This window comes from Orbilia oligospora (genome assembly GCF_000225545.1).
Source record: "Orbilia oligospora ATCC 24927 unplaced genomic scaffold scaffold00169, whole genome shotgun sequence".
Lineage (NCBI taxonomy): Eukaryota > Fungi > Ascomycota > Orbiliomycetes > Orbiliales > Orbiliaceae > Orbilia > Orbilia oligospora.
The window spans coordinates 361,822-379,488 of NW_011645726.1; the positions used below are offsets into that span (position 1 = coordinate 361,822).

Here is a 17,667-nt window from a genome sequence, read left to right on the forward strand (position 1 = left end):
ACGAGACAAAACCAAACCTCATGGTTCGATAACTTATTACCCAACACCAAGATGGCTACCTGCGAGTATAATATTCGGGGGAGTTTATCAAGCTCCAAAGCAATCAGGGAACAGTCTTATGCGGGTGTTCGGAGGGAGCTTAAAAAATTGAATATAAGCATCCTTCCGGGCCCATGTGTTGGGAAAAGGAGCGCAAAGCTTTCGTGCCGTGCACTTTGAAAAGAATACGCGCACCATCAGAGCGGTGAGAAGACCGCAGCTGCTACAGGGATCGAGAAGGAAATTATGAGTACGAATTCCGAACAAGTTAAATAATTTTATGCTTAAGAAGGGATTAAAAGCCCCCGCTAACGACGAGGTATATCTTGATAGGTTGGCGGAAGAGACTATCGAGGAGCGGGTATGACTTGGCCTTGCCTTTCTAACTAACGATAAAGCATTCGTTGACGACTTCGGTTATGCGGTGCATAAGATAAGAATCACAACGTATATTATCCCGCAATCTTGGGTTGATGAGAGCGCTTGGGAATATCTCTTATATAATTGTGCCGAATAGTTAGCATCAACTTGCACATGTTTTCATCTATGGAAACTACCCAGCAATAAGTCAAGGGGTCCTGCAGCATATGTAAAAACCTTTGCCGTTTTTCTGACCTCCAAAAGAGGATCCATTCATGCTTTTTTCGAAACTCAGGATGATATCGGATGGAGCTGGATTTTTGACAGTGAACCGTGAAGTCGGTTGACAGCCGGGGAAGGAGCCAGCACTTTGGTTTGAAGTATAAAAACCGTGCTCAACAAAATATGGACGCGAGATAGGTCTTAAACAAGGGCATTGAGTTAAATTTCCAACTTAATAGCGGTCCGCCTATTTGATTCTCTCAGCAGCTCATATTACCTACTAAAGCTCTCGTTAGTAAATCTTTGACCCAGAAATCAAAAGTCCTTCATCATATTTTTTGCTGTCCAGCTACCCGACCCCGCCCCGGTGGATACTACGCCGAGGCACAAAATTCGCCTGCACAGTTATTGAAAAGTACCGGTACCTACAACCTAAGAAGCTTCTTCTCAGAGAAGGTTAGAGTTTTCTCGTCGCCAGACTCCTCAACTGTGAGGTTAGAGCCGGATTCATTATCGCACCCATGGCTCCAACTCCCTAATAGTTCAATTAGCCAATTCCATTCGTCACACTGGGCTTTTTCCACACAATCTTAGTGGAGTCCCAAAATACTGACATAAGTTCCTATAAAATTGTACAGCCAGATCCTAAAGTCGACTAGTCCCCGTAGCAAGTATAAATCCTTCCATATGCCCCATGCTTTTACGTCATACATACATAGATACTGGTCTCGTTCCCAGATAGATACAGTCTTTAGCTATTTAGGTGGCCATTAATAACTCTATCTCGAGTGCTCTAGAAATAAAGCTGAGTAAACTCATTTTCGTCAACTGCCGTGTACATGTAGAACTTGAACTTCACACTAGAAGGTCAATAAAAGGCGTAGCATGCACAACATACTTTCCAGCTATTCCATGGTTGCGCGCCGAGTTTCAAAGGGCAAAAGTCGCCCGAAGCACGGTTCCCGTCGAAATTTCCGCCGGGGATACAACCAGACTAGTGTTCTTGCTAGAATGAATGCTCAAACTTCAATTCTGCAGATAATTTGTGGGTTACAATGCACTGAAGGATGCACCAAAAATTCAGGCGTCGCGGTGTTCGTGTTTGGAATCATATTTTAACTTCTCTAGTAATATCTGTCAAGAATTGAACAATGGACTCGTGTTCAAATTGTCGTGCAAGTGATAGCGGTGTATCCCCGTTTTTGTCTGTTGTTCTCCAGTTTCCTCCTTTTCCTACCAACAATTTAACAGTACTTTCTCTTCCATTCATTGCTGCAATTGATAGTGGCGTTCGAGACTGGTTGTTTTTACTTTCGAGATTAGCCCCACTGTGGATCAGTAGCTCGACAATCTCCACATGACCTCTTCGTGCTGCGATCGATAGAGATGTCCGGCCGCCTTCAGTTTTGGTTTCCAACGATGCCCCCTTTATGATCAGGAACTCGACAAGACCTTTGTATCCGAGGTGGATTGCAGCCATCAAAGGCGTGAAGCCGTGTTTGTCTTTGGATTGTATGTCCACACCTGATTCGACTAGATTTCTGACGATACGTTCGTTTCCATTCATTACCGCATAACGGAGCGCTATTTGTCGCTTGTAAACATCTTTTAAACCCGCAACCTTCTCTATTAACAGCTTGGTGATGTTTCCCCCTTCTATCAATATTGCGTGTGACATTAAGTTGGTTGCTTCGTGTACGTCTAGATCCTCTACATTCTCTAACAGCAGTCTAAGAATCTCTTCCCTCCTTTGTAAGGCGATCAACAATGCTCCCATTTCAAAACCCGCCTTGCGTAGCTTACGAACTGCCTTATATGCCTTATATGCCTTATATGCCTTATATGCCTCGTCTACCGCGATCAACAAGGGTGTCTGTCCTTCGTGGTTCTGAGCTTTTAAATTGGCTCGTTGTTGTATTAAAAATTTGATTGCACCTCCGTACCCGTGACGGACGGCGGTGAACAGTAGTGTTTCTCTGGCGTCCGGGCTCCGCATTCCCTTCAACAGCAACGTAGCTATATATTCACCCTCGTTGTCGAATGCTGCCGACACGGTACTAGCCGTCACGAGCGCCCCCCTTTCTAATAGTATTTCAACACAGCCTCGGTGTCCATTCTTTGCTGCGATTAAAAGTGGCGTTCTGCCTGTACCGTCTTTGGCTTCAAGGTTCGCCCTCCTGGCCAGCGCTCTAACAACGGCCTCGTACCCGCGTCTTGCCGCGAAAAATATCGGGGTTTCACAATTATGGCCATGATGTTGTTCCAAATCTACCCCGGCATTTACCATCAGCCCGATGACTCCTTCGTGTTGAGCTTCTATCGCGAGCCATAATGGACCTGACCCTCTGAACGGATTCTGAATCGACACCACAGTGAAGTTCAAATCTACCCCCCTTTCAATTAGTTGCTTCATGGTATCCTCATACCCGTATCGCGCAGCGATACATGCTATTGGGGGGTACTGCCCCTCAACCTCTACATCCATCATTCTTTCTGTTAACAATCGCGTAATCCCTTCGTGTTCCGCCTTAATTGCAGCCTTTATGAGCGTTGTATTAAACCGATTCTTGATACTCACATCACCCCCGCTCTCTATCAGCAATTTGGTGACCGTTTCTCTCCGGTTGGATATTGCGACGTATAAGGGCGTTTCATTATATCTATCTTTGGCTTCCAAGTTCGCTCCTCCTTTAATCAACAACTCAACAACATCCTTGTGCCCGCCTGCCGCCGCCAACGACAATGGCGTCTGGCCGTAGTTTTCTTTAGCCTCCAAGTTCGGCCGCCTCTCCGCCAATAGTACACCCACTGCCCGGGTTAACCCGTAATACGCTGCGACATGAAGCGCTTGCATTCCGTCTATACGGTATCTCCATCGGAGCGAGTTTGGCTGTTCAGTGAGAAGCGGAACTTGGACGCAGGCTAAGCGCAAGTTGTCGTTAAGCAGGAGATGTAGTATCGAGGATAGGGTCTCGGTTCTCTCGGGGGACGATCTTCGAATGTGGTAACCGATGTTATGTGCCGCATATATGTAGAGAGCATTTGACTGCACCCTTTCTTCTAAGCCCTTTTCGTCTAAACAAGGCCCGGACTTAAAATTGTCGTACGATAAATATATTATGGATGTTTCCGCAAGATAATCATGGGGATTGGAAAACCAATACTGTTTTGTTCGATCAAAATACTCTTGTGCTGTATAATGAATTAATCTGACAATATTACTCTCTTTGTCGATTGTAACGAGCCCGAGACACGGCGAAATGAGATCCTCAATATCAGAGATGTTATCGTTGTCGATTCCTGTCGGCGCCTCGGGCTCGACTGCAATGGCGTGCTGCAACTCCGCTTTTGTAAGACGCCTCGATGCGCAAGCTATCCATGCCAGGACTTTAAGTGTCGTAGCTGATTGCTTGTCATTTCTGCGGATTCTCTCCATAATTGATCTGTATGTACTATCGTATGCACTGTTCGACGCTGTTCCGCCACTACCAAAGCCGCCCAATATTTGCCTTATCGCCTTTAACGTTGTCATCCCTTTAATCGCTTCGAACTGTAGATGGGCTAAGAGAAACCTGTATAATAGGCGGTCAGTCAATAAAACTGGCGGAAAATGTATTGACATTCAAAATCATCGTAATCGACGACGTACATTCCCTGAACAAGCCCTGAAATTCTGTTTTTAATAATCTCCTTATTGGATTTTATAGCATTAGTCCCGAGTCGCAAGATCTGACCTTCCAAATATAATCGAACGTCCCCATCAGAAGCCCGTATTTCGCATTCTGTGTATGTTTCTTTTCCCTTAAATTTATCCTTAATATCAGGGATAGGCCGTGAGGTCGCGAAGATGCCTAACTGTTGAAGTTCGTGGATTTCGAATACTTTCTCGAGGAACTCTGAACGCTCTTCGTATTCGTCGAGCGCGTCTATGATAATGAAGAATCTAGAGTATGCTGCAGAAATAGCGTGGATAGAATCCATGATTTCTGCTCGGGACGGCCGACCACCGCCCCTGTAGCGATTATAGAGCTGCCGTATGTATTTTGGTAACGTATTTTGGATACGCAGTAACTGTTTAAGCAGGTTCGACAACAGATCGTCGATACGTAGATGTGCACTTCCTTGAAAATTAAAGTAAATATATGCGATCCCAACGGCCGGATCGTACGAGTACCGGTCTAGTAGATCATTAATAACAACCGATGTCAGAATTGTTTTTCCCGCTCCAGGGATTCCTGGACAATATAGTATTGATTTCGGTGTGTGTAACCAGTTTTGATACTTAGAAGAGTTCAAAAACCAATTGCCGGTTCCTGGCTGCCTTCGATTAAAGAAATCGTTATGTTGGGCGCTATCGTCTATTGGGGTTATCCATTCTAGGATTTTACGCTCTTCGTCCCCAGCTAGGCTACCCCGGAGTATCGCAATTTCGTTGACGACTATTCGTTGATGTTAGAATTCCATAACTTTGCTAACGGGCAGCATTAAACCTGAGATAAACCAGCTCAGCCTCAGCCTCGCCCCCGACTAACGTCTAAATCCAGCTAGACGGCCGGGGTTCAACCTTAAAAAAGAAAGGCCGGAGTGGAAGACCTCACTTTATAAAGTCTAGGGGCGAGACCGGGCCAGACCGGGGCTCGAGATTATCTCAATGGTACTCAATACTCACCTCTATCAAAGTCTTCTCTGCTAATTTGAATTTCTCTCGCTGCAGCTGGCTCGATAGAGGTTATGAATTCTTTGGCACATGCAGCTGCCACTGCAGCGGCATACTCTTGCCAATCATCATTTTTATTCGAATCAGCATAATCACAAATACCACGTATCACCACAGCAGGAATTCCCACCAACCCTGCAGCTTCCATTTCCAAACAGAGAACCTGACCTTCGAGACGCTTGTTGATATCGTCGCGCACTTTTGCATCTTTTACGACTTGGTTGCCTGACGCAATCAAGCCGTAATGGATTCTGATGTCCTCGGGATTTCTGTTTAACGTAGACTGCGATTTTTCTGTAGCGTCTGGTCTGAGACAATACTCAGATGCTAAATGTGGGCGTTCCATCCCTAAGTTTTGTATATATTCAGGTATCTGGGTGTATCCACGCAAGCTATGCTCGGTCCGAATCTTCGACATGACCGAAAGTAACTCGTCCGGCGGAAAACATTTTCGACCCGTATGTTCGAATACGCCATCCCCATTCACTTTTCCAAAATCCCATTGTGCCCATTCAGTACCCACAACCACGTCTCCCAACTCCACTTTTGTCGGGATTCCAGCTCCTATCCCAACCATAAAGGTAATCTTAATCGAAGGAAAGTTATTGAGCATTTGAGCCGCAGCTTTAGCAGTTCTATTGGTGCCATAGCACTTAAGAGGTAAGCATGTTATAACCACATTATGACGCCCGATAGAACCGAAAAAATAAGCATTTGTGTCGTTTGGCGATTTGTATAGCTTTGGATCCGAATGACGTTGATCTAGCATCGGCACTGCTGCTATTTGTTCTTTCGGTAGGGCACATATCCATCCTATGGTATATTCCTCGCGGGTTTTGGGGTGTATTGACATTGCAGAGTCCATGTTTATCGCGTGGAAGCTACTCTCGATATGTGCCGAATTCTCGTCTCAAAGTTTGACTTTGATAGGCTGTTGCGTCGAGCGAAATAGTTTTTCGAAAATAGCCCGCGTTCTACTGAATATCTTCTTGAAAGTTTAGAAATATTCAATCGCCTCTGTTCGTAAGGATGAAGTATATAGAAGGAAGACAGAATATTAATTCTGATGTCAGGCTGCGCTCAGATGCTGTAGGATCGAAGTTCCGAAGCGGGGCTGTATGTTAAAAGTTTAAGCCTTCCCCAAAACCCCAAGCTGATGACCCAAGTTTTCCCCTCCCCTCACGAGATAACCTATCATCCCACATAGAAATTATTGGCCAAGCTAGTTTCCATCTGTCCCATATGCCAGTCACCCTCGCCAACATGCATGGAGGATGCTTGATGTGTTGTCCGTACATACTCCCGCATATGAGCCTAGCTATCATGGGCTATCATGGGCTATCATGGGCCCTTCAATGCATATGAACTGATTGTTGGGAGATGGAAATTGATTGAAAACTCGCGGGTGCTCGGGCGATAGCTCCATAGCGTCCTGCTCCACTTTTACCCGTGCCGACATGCGACTTTGGGCGAATATTAATGTTGGGGCTCGCTTTTGGCCGGAAGTTTGGATGACTTTTTTAACTATCTGATCACGGATACTTCGACTTCATAGAGAGGCGACTTTCTAATTGCGTATTTGGCGGTACGGCAACATATCAGCTTCTCATGTAAATCTTTAATATTCTCTAAACTTAAAAAAGCCCCAAAATTCTCAAAGTCCCTGGACTTTTCACTTGGGTGAAGATTTAAGAGAATTGGTTCGCGGCCATAGCTTAATTAAAAAATTGTCAGTCCAGAGGGGTCCAGAACTGAAATGATGCATCGGCAATATAAATATATGACATTTTCTAAAATCTTTCGAGCATTTTCGACAAAATCATCAATTTTATCTGTATCCTCCGCCGACTTAGCCTTAAACAATTGACTTGTCCATTGATCCTAGAGAATCTTTACGGGTGCGTGCAATCTTCGGATTGATGATTAGTAGCCCGAATCGATCGCTTTGTTATCTTCAAGGATAAACTTATTAAGATTTACATATATACATAAAATAAGTTTTCTTGGAAAATAACTGGAAAGATGATAAATTAATTACAAACCAGGGCGTTTTTGAAATTTTCTAATTTACTATACCGAGTCATGATTCGTTCCTTATTCTCATTTACTAGGATTCAACTCGTTTCCTGTACTACGGACTCGGTGACTGGGCACTTAAAAAAACATCGGTGATTCGTATATACGTGGAACTAACTGAAGAAACTACATGGCGTCCCAAATGTATCAGCAGTTTTTATGTCGATGTTGGATAAAAGAACGGGCCGCCTGATTACTTTTAATCTGTACTTTATCTGTGCTAAGCCATATTAGGCAATTATATATTTTACATTGTAGCTTATTAGTTAGCTTACTGGCTAGCATACTGATTAATTTACGGCCAGCCAGATTAATTACAGGGAGGTGATAGGCGGGTAAGCTATAAGTTGGCTGGTTGGATAGCTAACCACGGTTGTTCGTGGATCCACACGCTCCCGGCTAGCTAGCCTACCAACCAACTTACAAACCAGCAATCTATGAACCAGCAACCTGTAGACCAGCAGTCTGTGAATTAACAATTTGTGAATTACCCTGTGAATAGATTTGGGAACGCCAGCCTGCGGGTCGGTCCCTGGAACGCGTATGGTCAGCCTCACCCAAAATAGATTACCTACCAAAAGTAGTTGAAGGACCCACTGTTTCTTTTCAAGATATAGGTACTACCTAAAGCCTCTGAAACAATTCAGACGTCATAAAATCAGATCGACGTAAATATAAATTCATATTTAGAAAACATATCATAATTCTGAAGGTGAATATAAGATCTACTCAAGAGCATAAGACCTGACATCTCATGAATATAATACTTAATGTTATGATCATAAATAATAGGGGCATATAAATCCTCTATGATTTCCTATTCTCTCTTTTCTCTTCTCTTTGTTTCTTCTCATCCGTCTCGTTCACTGTTTGCCAGTTCTTGGTGAACACCTTCCACTTAATTAAGACATCTTATCACCACGAATCTGTTTCCAATATATCTTTTTTAAAATTCATAAGAGGGTTTAGAAATCGCCTTGACGCCAGAACCAGGTTCTGGCAACCGGCTCTCGCAACCGGCTCTCGCGATAGGGGCATATATGGCCAGCAGGGAAGCCTGGAGCTAGTGGTGAGTGGATATTGCCTTGACTGTCTGACTTGCTCTTCATATTTAGTATTTACATTTTGATAAAAACACCTATTCTAACTTAACCACAGGAATCAACTACATTAATTTACGGATCGGCAATCTGCGAGCCCGTCTCTGCTGTAAACAATTCCGTACTAAGAACCAACCTATACATATCCTCTGAAGCAAAAAGATCCAATACGAAATAAGGGGTTGTAAGATATCGATTAACTGCGCTTGCTCTCCCCTCTTTGCTTCCTTTTAAAAAAAATCAGACACGACCAAACAGCAAAGCCGGCGAAACCATCGGATGAAGAGTTGACACATACAATAACCTCTTTTGAACAGAAGGTGGAGATTAAAGAACATCTTCTTCGTTACAAGCAAGGACCGGCTTTCCGACAAATACTCGGGTTCTTGAAGATATATTTAACTAGTGTCAGGATTAATTGTACTGAGGATCAGCAGAAACAGAGCCATTATTGAGTAAATAGATTAGGAGCAAGAAAATGATTTAAGTTAGAGAAAACATTGAATCTTTCATCAAAAATCCTGGTACATTATATAATATCTGGGTACGAGACAAAACTAGTAAATTAAGTATGAATAATCGTCCGGCAAGGCCAATAATTCCAAGCTACGTTACATTACAAAATTTGGCTCGCTTCGAAAAGGTGGACTTTTGATATCTTAGGTACTTAGTTAGGTGTAGCCTATAATCACATGGTATTGTACCCAAACAACCACCAAAAAAAGTTCCACTATTTTAAATTGAATAATTTAAAATCTCAAGCAGATGAAAGTGACAAAAGGAGAATCAAACGCTTAAACCAAAAAGTAAATCATATTGGTAAAATTGGCAGGAATACTTATCGTTACAAGGAGATTGAGAAAGCTTAATCGGGGCGCTAACTAGTATGGCCGTAGTTTATAGATTAACTTATTGAACTGCTAATTGCGGTTCCCAACATGCAACCGGGACGCTTGACGATATTAATTCGCACATATCTAGATATCTACCCAAGGAATCTTATTTTTAGACAATTTATAATCTTGGTAATTCAACGGCTTGTAAATTGAATTCCAGTCGACGAGCGGCCTAGAAGAGCAGTATAGCGCCCCCCTGATTGGTAATATCTGTGATATAATTTTGAGTTGCAATGAATTAGGCCACCAGCTGCATGGTACCCCGCGATCTTTGAAGATTTCCCGATTAGTCGAACCCTCGAAATCTAGCGTATGTACAATAGTGTGTACGTGCGTGCGCAATCGCCTCCATGAGATGACACCTAATTGACTACGAGTCGGTTTACGAGATAGATTATGAGTGCTCCCTTAAGCCCCATGTTTGGTTTATATAAAACTAAAGAATAGAAATATATAATACAACAGCAATAGCCCATGTTATCTAAGCCGTATATATAGCGTTTATATTTAGAGTCTCCTATATTGATTTCAAAAATCTCCATATACCACTTGTGTTTCCGATATTCGGATAGAGAAGGGTCCCGATAAAATAGAGTATAATTCAACTTTATAAAACTGAAACAAAACTGTCTCAAAACTTCAAATCTCGCATAGTATTGACGAGGGTGTTCTGCAGACCAATGTTTATGGGCGTCATATAAGTTATCCGTCCAACAGAATCACAGCCCGCAGTGAGGAGGCCCACAACCTGAAATCTCTCATTGAACACTAAGCTGCCAGAGCCTCCAGCAGCAGAGAAATCGGCTCCATTCTTGCCGACGACACACCACTCTATAGTTCCCCCCCTATTCTCCTTCAAATTAACGCCGTCTTTGACACCGGAAATGATGCCGAAAGTAACGTCAGTGTTGCGGCTGATTTTAACAACACTTCCATCCTCAACAGGGCCCGCAGTACCCTGGAATTTGACCCTAGCCGTCGAAAGGCTGCTCCACGAACCGAATCCCTTTTCGTGGTCGACCCCGTGTATCTATCATGAGTTTGGAGGAGAAAGTTAGTTTCAAGTTCCTTCTCAAACCCGAAGATGTGAAGTAGACTGATGCACAAGATTGATATTCCTTCCGAGAGGTTGTTCCCCCCCTCAAGTTGTTTATTCACGGTTGGATACGAAGTATATGCGGCCCAAGACAACTTACCATGTTGAGAACGCTTCTTTCGCCTGAGATCTTAAACATTGCCCAATCGATTGAGTTGTTGGGCTTGAATCGATCTTGTACCCAGAGCTAGCGACGAGAGTACCAAAGGTCTATCATACGACTGAATGGTCGCTAAGTCTCTGGAAGAGTCACCACCAGGACGGGTCCAAAATTCGGCAAGTCAGCTCGACAGAAGGATGCTCAGACCTTTGCATTTACTTTTCAGAGCTTCGAGGTTTTCCTCCGCACTTGTGGTTTGCGCGGCGTATGCTTCAACGGTATCAATGTGGCCCCCACAAGGCGGCTGAACGACCTCGATATCACCGTTCTTTGGATCGAACGCAGAATCGTGAAGGCCTAACGCGTGAATGTCAATGTTAGCAAAACACTAAGTCGAAATTCACATCAACTGAATCCAGACTATCCTGCTTCTAATCTTGACCTCCTGGTTTAAAATATTCCTAGCGGTCTCAAACTTGGTATTCTTACAACAATCTGCAAATTCCGACATTGCCCGCGGCAAGAACACCTGCGACTGCACTGCTAATTCTCAACGTGATTCGGAACTATGTATTTTTCTCGGTAACTCTGCGTTCACTAAAATAGATTGTTATGGTTAGTTAGCTGAGAATGGGCCCTGCGGAAGAGAGGGCACTAACAATAAGTAAGAGTTGAGACTCGAAACTAGACTCTCTTGTGGTGGTTGACTATATATCGTGACCGTTTTCAGAGTGGGTGAAGGTAGGTAGTTACGTGTGGTGGGCTGCTCTTAGTTTAGACAAGGCTACTCGTGTTGGTAGCTGATATGATGGTTTTTGTAAGAGAAGCTAGAGCGTGAGGTAAAATGTAGCGGCTATAGGGTCTTTTATAGTACTAGTGTTAGCTGTCATGATAGCAATTATTAATTATTAAATGTTAAATGTTATGTGATCTGCAGTCTGTTGGTAAGAGCGTATCTTACCCAGCAACTACTTAGCTGATTACCCAGCTACATGTGGAACTATCCAGCTACCTACTTAAGTAGCTAGCTAGGTGTTTGGGTACTGACCTGCCTACCCAACTACTGAGCCTGTTAACTGCTGGCGTGCTGGCTAGCCAAATTGTATTAAACTGCACTGAAGAACACCTCGAGAACAAATGAGGATAATTTGATTCACGTATATACACTCTAATTAATGGACTAAGACCAAAAACGTCACGCTCTAGAGAACTATTAACACCAAAATTCGGTATTTCTGCGATCAACTCGCAGAGTAGAGCTCGAGAAGAATTAGATTAATAGCAGTGACAAAACTTGTATATAGGATAGTCTAGTACGAAGTGTGGACCGCGTCTGCAACACAAGACTAAGTCTAGTATTAGATCCAAATATCTTCCTAGGCTATATGATGGTAGTAGGCCGCCTAGATCTATAGACTGTGAGAAATATCTTACTGGGAAATATCTTCCTGGTATCTCTACTAGAACTATACACGCATGCGAATCCGCCGGTTGGATATCTATGAAGAAAATCGCGAGCCAGGTACCACAGATACCAAACACTTGATTTCGCTTCGCAGTAAGTCCTCAGCTCTCCTCCGCTTCGGATAAGATGTTTGCTTCCCATTGTTTTCTCTTTTTAAAGTTTGAACTAGCTGGACTGCTATCTACTATATCTAACCTATTGAATTCATCGCCCACAGAAGTTGTCGTCTCTGATGATGCCAAAATGGGGGACGTATCGTGCTGAAAAGGATAGCCTTTGTTGATATCCTCTAGCCAGGCAGCAACACGTCCGTCACAGGAACTGAGGGACTGATATGGCTTGGTGGTGGTAGCCACAAGTGTTTTGATACTGAGCGATAGATCTAGATGGAAAGCAAGGAGGGAATACGTAATACCATGCATCAGATCGACTGTTTGTTTGCTTTTGGGTGTTGATGTTGGCACAGCGAACATCTTGGGCTGGTACCTCTTTCGTTCATTTAGGATTTCCGTTTTTGGTAATAACCAAAAGAAGTAGTCTGTTGCCTCGATTAGGAAGGATCGTGTTTTTTTTGGTGGTCTTGGTCTCCAAAGTAGCTAGGGCCTCGGCATGACAACATGCAACAGCGGATCCACCTTACAGATATAAATGTCGGCGGCGGTAGACAAATCGAGTAATATTCAGGGCATTATCCGCCTTAAACGATATCTGATCATAGATCATGTCACTAACCCCACCCAGCTCTATCTCAAAGGGTAATAATTGTGGACCCATGAAGGTCTGTCGTAAGTGGGTTTATTCTCTAGCGCTCAAAGGGATCATGGCTAAGTGGATCTTTCAGCTGAATGTTGGTTTTTCAAGGGCTACGAATAGACCGTCGCCGGATCATAAAAGGGCAGGCTTCTGCCATATTTGCTTTAACTTCTTATCAAGATTGGCATACAATCGGTGCATACATAAATCTCTCTCTTGGAAAAAATGCCGTCTGGATCAGTCCGCATATTCGCCGGCGCCGTCTTGTGCGCTTGGGTAGCTAATGTTGCTGCCACTCCAAAACCAAACGCATGTCATGCTAACAATTGCTTGAGGGGTATGATGATCCAAAACCCCACATAGGTCGATATCTAAAGGTCGAAGCTGATGAGATATATCGTAAATAATAGCATTGAGAAGGCTAGCGAGTAAAAGTTATGATCGGGTTTCCGCTGATTGCTCAAAATACGTTTGGACAACAATGACAGAGGCCGCTCCAGCGTAGGTTCACCTCACGTAATCGTAAGGTTATCTCAATATTTAACAAATCCCATACTTTAGCACTGTAACCGAAATATCGACTGTGACCGAAGTCGAAATCACAGAAGCCATCGAAACTATCACGGAGACCTCTTACGAAATCGTCACATCAACTGCAGCCGCTAGTACAATCCTCGTTACCGAGACGAACCCGGATCCACATGCTGCAGTTACCGCCCGAGACCTTGATCCCCGTAACTGTGCATCGACAGTAAGCCCAATTCCAACATATGCTTCTGCCTGCACAAGCGCTGCAGGCTATGCTAGCGCCTGTTCATGCTTTGGAGTACCAGCAAGCGTTTCTACTGTTGCTCCACCAGCCGCGACAATAGTAGAAGAGATTACCACAACAATCACCACGGTATCCTCAGCAGTAGTCCACTCTACCACCACCGAGACCTCGACATCAGCCGTTGGTGGAGTCGTCGAGTACGCTGCGTTTTCTCTCGCCGTCACCGAGACCGGTCCAAACTTTCCTCACGAGTGGAACCAGCCTGGAGAAACTAAATTATACATAAACAGTGATTCTGTATGGCGAGTTAGAAGCACTCCTGGGACATCAATGATCCTCCAGGACGATAGGAGAATGTATGTACCATATCATGGCAAAAGAGCTTACTATTATTGTCGACAAGCATACGACGACTGGACCGAACAGGATCTCCCGGGAGCCATGTCTTTTTCGCCTTCACCACCTGGGTCTTTTTTCTCCCTAGGCCAGGATGTCACTTGTAGTTGGGGCGAGGATAAAATCATTAAGTGTACGTCGCTAAGCAGTGTCAAGCAAACTCAGTGCCCGATGGAACGGGCTGCACGGGTTGGATCGATCCTAATGATGCGCCAGTTTGGACTCAGTGGAAGAAGAAGCGTTCTTTGAGATTTAAGTAGATATTTGTTTAAAGAATCGTAGGTGTACCATTTCGTATTCTAGTACACGCTACTACCTTGCAATTGGTCTGGAGGCATATAATATTTAATAATTAAAGCTTTTGAGAAAATTTAGTCTGCCATTAAAGCGGTTTGCTTTGCTAGGGAACCGTGTACCAAAACATTTTTGTCCAGAGACACCGTATTATTTGTCAGCCATGAAACCAAAAGAAATAGGTATATTATTATGACGTGAAACATAACAGTGACTTCATAGCCCTACGAAGCCTATCACTCAGAATTTGAAGTCCCAAACTTCAAAAGCTGCGGATTGATCACAGAGCGCAACGATCCGGAGCGCCCGGAACCCGGAATAGTGCGGCGAGACAAACCACCGACCCACCCGAAAGTACCATACCTCGGACATAGGCTCTTGACAAGGTCTTATCTCCTCTCCCACAAATATATCATATACATCAGATCTATACTAAGCTCTCCGGATCTCTCTAGCTCTAAGCCGACTAACAACTGTTCCGGGGTGTTTCTTGGCGGATATGAATTTCGACTCTGCTACAGCAGCTACTTACAAACTTAAAGTTACATGGCCACGGCAGCCTTGATGTCTTAATCAGAGTTCTCAATGAGCTCCTAAATGAAAAATCGAAGTTACAAAAGTATGGAGAATATCGGTCTTAGTATATGGAGAATAGTATCCAGGAAATCTACCGTCACCTTTGCTTTGTATTCTGGGCCAATGTACAAGCAATCCTCCCCCTTTCAAAATTCATCCTGGCCCGAATGACAGGGGGGTTCAGAATACCACATAGTATTGTGTTGCGCTCCAAGAAATCCATTGCCCAGCCGACCGACAGTATCATCATAACCCATGAGTATGGTCAGTCTCCAATAAAATGGAGAATAATTTAGTAAGTCTTCAGGGTCTGAGTAACCACGAATATGATGACAGCCCAAAAACAATATCCTTCAAAACACTCTTTCAAAAGAACCCGTGAATGGATCCTCGTGACCCCCTCTTAGCACTCTACAAAGCCTATACCGACCCACAGATGGCTCAGTCCTCCAAGAGCGTTAACGCAGTTTCCCCACCCGCCGACGTAGATACGAGTCTACCACCTAATGATACCGACTTCATAGGCCCAAAAGCCGAGAGTTCACTCGTTGGCTCTGCTGCTGTCGCGACTGGTGATGGTGCCGGGGCATCAAGAGAGTCAACCCCTAATCCGACGGCTATGTCCTGTTACATTGCTCGACAGATATTTTATGCGAATGCGATCACCGTACAGACTGTCTTTACTGACAACACTGAGGATGGTAAGAATATCTGCCTATTAGCAGTTTCCATTTTTGAAGAATCGGTTCACTAAGTTGGGAGATTAGACGTTCTTGATGAACTAGTCTTCCGTATCTTCTCGACCACGAATCTATCGCACTTGCTCAATAAAATTGAACGCTATCGAGGTCTGCCGAGGGATAGTTGTGTGTTTTATCATCATGGTAGACGGGTTGTGAGAGGAATGGATTTGCCATCTGGAATGGTATGCCTTATTCCCACGTTCAAAATTTGTCAAGTTTCTGGTGGATAACTGACGACTGAAGATAGTACTTCTATTGCTGTCGCAACTTCATCATTAAGTTGAAGGCTCACGTTAGAGGTGGGGCGTGTACACGCAGTTTTAAGCGGTTTTTGAAGGCCCAGGATTACAGGAAAGGGATGTTCTATTGAGTTTTTGTTTTCTTGTACTACTGTTTAAGAATTCCAGAGTTCTGTCTTTTGTTCGAAGTTTTCAGTCTTTTGAATAGCAATACCACCCAATTCGCAAGTGTGGCTACACTCTGATGCAACTAGATCGCTCTGTGTCGTGTGATAGCAAGTATATATGATACCTGTAAGAGGGCTGGAAGCTCTCACAACTTGCTATAATTGAGAGTATATAAAAACATGAAAACATATAGTTTAGCTCGGCTCTTTTGGCTGAACGGTCCTATCATGGACGAGTATCGCAGAATGGGATTAGGGTGGGGATAATACCTTATTTCCGGGCTTCGGGCCATTCGGTGGTCAATTTGCCTCCACACTCAGATCTGACGAACAAAGTTACAATTTCCTTTTACCTTTAGGCCTCCACTCAAGCAATGCATTAATTTAGCACTAGTACAACCTGTATATTTGCAAAGTCGCGGATCTAAAATATAAATAAGTGACTGTTTCGCTGTTCAGATTGCTGGTTTTGATATCATTCACAGCATCAAATCATCAGCACTAACCTACCTACCTACGTAAAGCAATCTTTCGGTTACTATTATTTCTTGTTAAGCTTCAATTATTCACGTCAATATCGAAACTATGCCTTCCAACTTGAAAATCGTTTTCGGCGGCATGTCTCTAGGCAAAGAGGGCACCGAAGTCGCTCGCGTCCACTCCATTGACACCGCAGCTGCTCTTCTCGACATCTTCGTCGCTCATGGACACAATGAAATTGATACAGCTCGTATCTATGGGTCAGGCACTAGCGAGGAGTACTTCGCTACACTAAAATGGAAAGATAGGGGTTTGATCATGGACACCAAACTCTACCCTACCGCTCGGATCCCCGTGCCTCTGAATATTCCCGAGTCCATGACTTTTACTCATAATCCCGAAGATCTACGAAGGGGGTTGATGGATAGTTTGAAAGCTCTTGGGACGGATAAAGTTGATTTATTTTATCTTCACGGACCAGATAAATCCGTTGACTATGAAATCACACTCCGAGCTGTGAATGAACTTTATTTGGAAGGACACTTCTCGAAGTTTGGGATTAGTAACTTCGCCGCTTGGGAAGTTGCGCAGATTTGTGAGATGTGCGATAAGAATGGATGGATTAAGCCTTCTGTTTACCAGGGGGTGTATAATTGTTTCATGCGTGGTGTGGAAGCAGAGCTGGTCCCCTGTTTGAGAAAATATGGAATTTCCCTATATGTTTTTAATCCTCTTGCTGGCGGTCTTTTGACGGGCAAGTATACCCGAGACACCGAGGTTGTTGAAGCCGGATCCCGCTTCGATACCAAGTCATTCGCAGGTAAAATGGCAAGACATAGGTACTGGAACGAATATTTCTTCGGAGCTTTGGAAAAACTCACCCCCGTGGCTGAAAAGAACGGGTTGACTGTCACGGAATGTGCACTTAGGTGGTTAGTGAACCACTCTAACTTGAAAAGAGAGTTTGGAGACGCCGTTATTGTTGGGGCGAGTAGCACGAAGCATTTGGAAGAGAACTTGACGGATTTGGAGAAAGGAGAGCTGCCGGAAGAGGTCGTCAAGGCTATTGATGAGGGGTGGGGAGTTGTCTCTGGCGTACCCTTCAAGTACTTTCATTAATTGAACTACTCAGGTCTTGAAGATAGTTTATCCCAAAACTAGTTTTACTCTAGGATA

At 43.9% G+C, this 17,667-nt stretch overlaps 6 protein-coding genes across 6 annotated transcripts; 3 read left to right on the forward strand and 3 right to left on the reverse strand.

Annotated features, from left to right (window-relative positions):
* Positions 1-1,729: 1,729 nt before the first annotated feature.
* Positions 1,730-6,203, reverse strand: AOL_s00169g97 (uncharacterized protein; the record flags this gene model as incomplete). The annotated part of the gene is made up of 3 exons (XM_011127454.1): positions 1,730-4,193; positions 4,271-5,060; positions 5,291-6,203. 3 exons carry the CDS (start codon positions 6,201-6,203, stop codon positions 1,730-1,732), a joined length of 4,167 nt encoding a protein of 1,388 aa, XP_011125756.1.
* A 3,838-nt stretch (positions 6,204-10,041) lies between these two features.
* AOL_s00169g98 (uncharacterized protein) lies at positions 10,042-11,117 on the reverse strand (the record flags this gene model as incomplete). The annotated part of the gene is made up of 4 exons (XM_011127455.1): positions 10,042-10,440; positions 10,607-10,680; positions 10,826-10,963; positions 11,096-11,117. 4 exons carry the CDS (start codon positions 11,115-11,117, stop codon positions 10,042-10,044), a joined length of 633 nt encoding a protein of 210 aa, XP_011125757.1.
* Positions 11,118-12,172: 1,055 nt separating this feature from the next.
* Positions 12,173-12,544, reverse strand: AOL_s00169g99 (uncharacterized protein; the record flags this gene model as incomplete). Its single annotated transcript, XM_011127456.1, has 1 exon — positions 12,173-12,544. The coding sequence occupies one exon, from the start codon at positions 12,542-12,544 to the stop codon at positions 12,173-12,175; it is 372 nt and encodes a 123-aa protein (XP_011125758.1).
* Positions 12,545-13,049: 505 nt separating this feature from the next.
* AOL_s00169g100 (uncharacterized protein) lies at positions 13,050-14,241 on the forward strand (the record flags this gene model as incomplete). Its single annotated transcript, XM_011127457.1, has 3 exons — positions 13,050-13,161; positions 13,235-13,325; positions 13,386-14,241. 3 exons carry the CDS (start codon positions 13,050-13,052, stop codon positions 14,239-14,241), a joined length of 1,059 nt encoding a protein of 352 aa, XP_011125759.1.
* Positions 14,242-15,244: 1,003 nt separating this feature from the next.
* AOL_s00169g101 (uncharacterized protein) lies at positions 15,245-15,975 on the forward strand (the record flags this gene model as incomplete). Its single annotated transcript, XM_011127458.1, has 3 exons — positions 15,245-15,563; positions 15,630-15,787; positions 15,853-15,975. The coding sequence occupies 3 exons, from the start codon at positions 15,245-15,247 to the stop codon at positions 15,973-15,975; spliced, it is 600 nt and encodes a 199-aa protein (XP_011125760.1).
* Positions 15,976-16,596: 621 nt separating this feature from the next.
* On the forward strand, positions 16,597-17,610 carry AOL_s00169g102 (uncharacterized protein; the record flags this gene model as incomplete). Its single annotated transcript, XM_011127459.1, has 1 exon — positions 16,597-17,610. One exon carries the CDS (start codon positions 16,597-16,599, stop codon positions 17,608-17,610), a length of 1,014 nt encoding a protein of 337 aa, XP_011125761.1.
* Between the last annotated feature and the right edge of the window lie 57 nt (positions 17,611-17,667).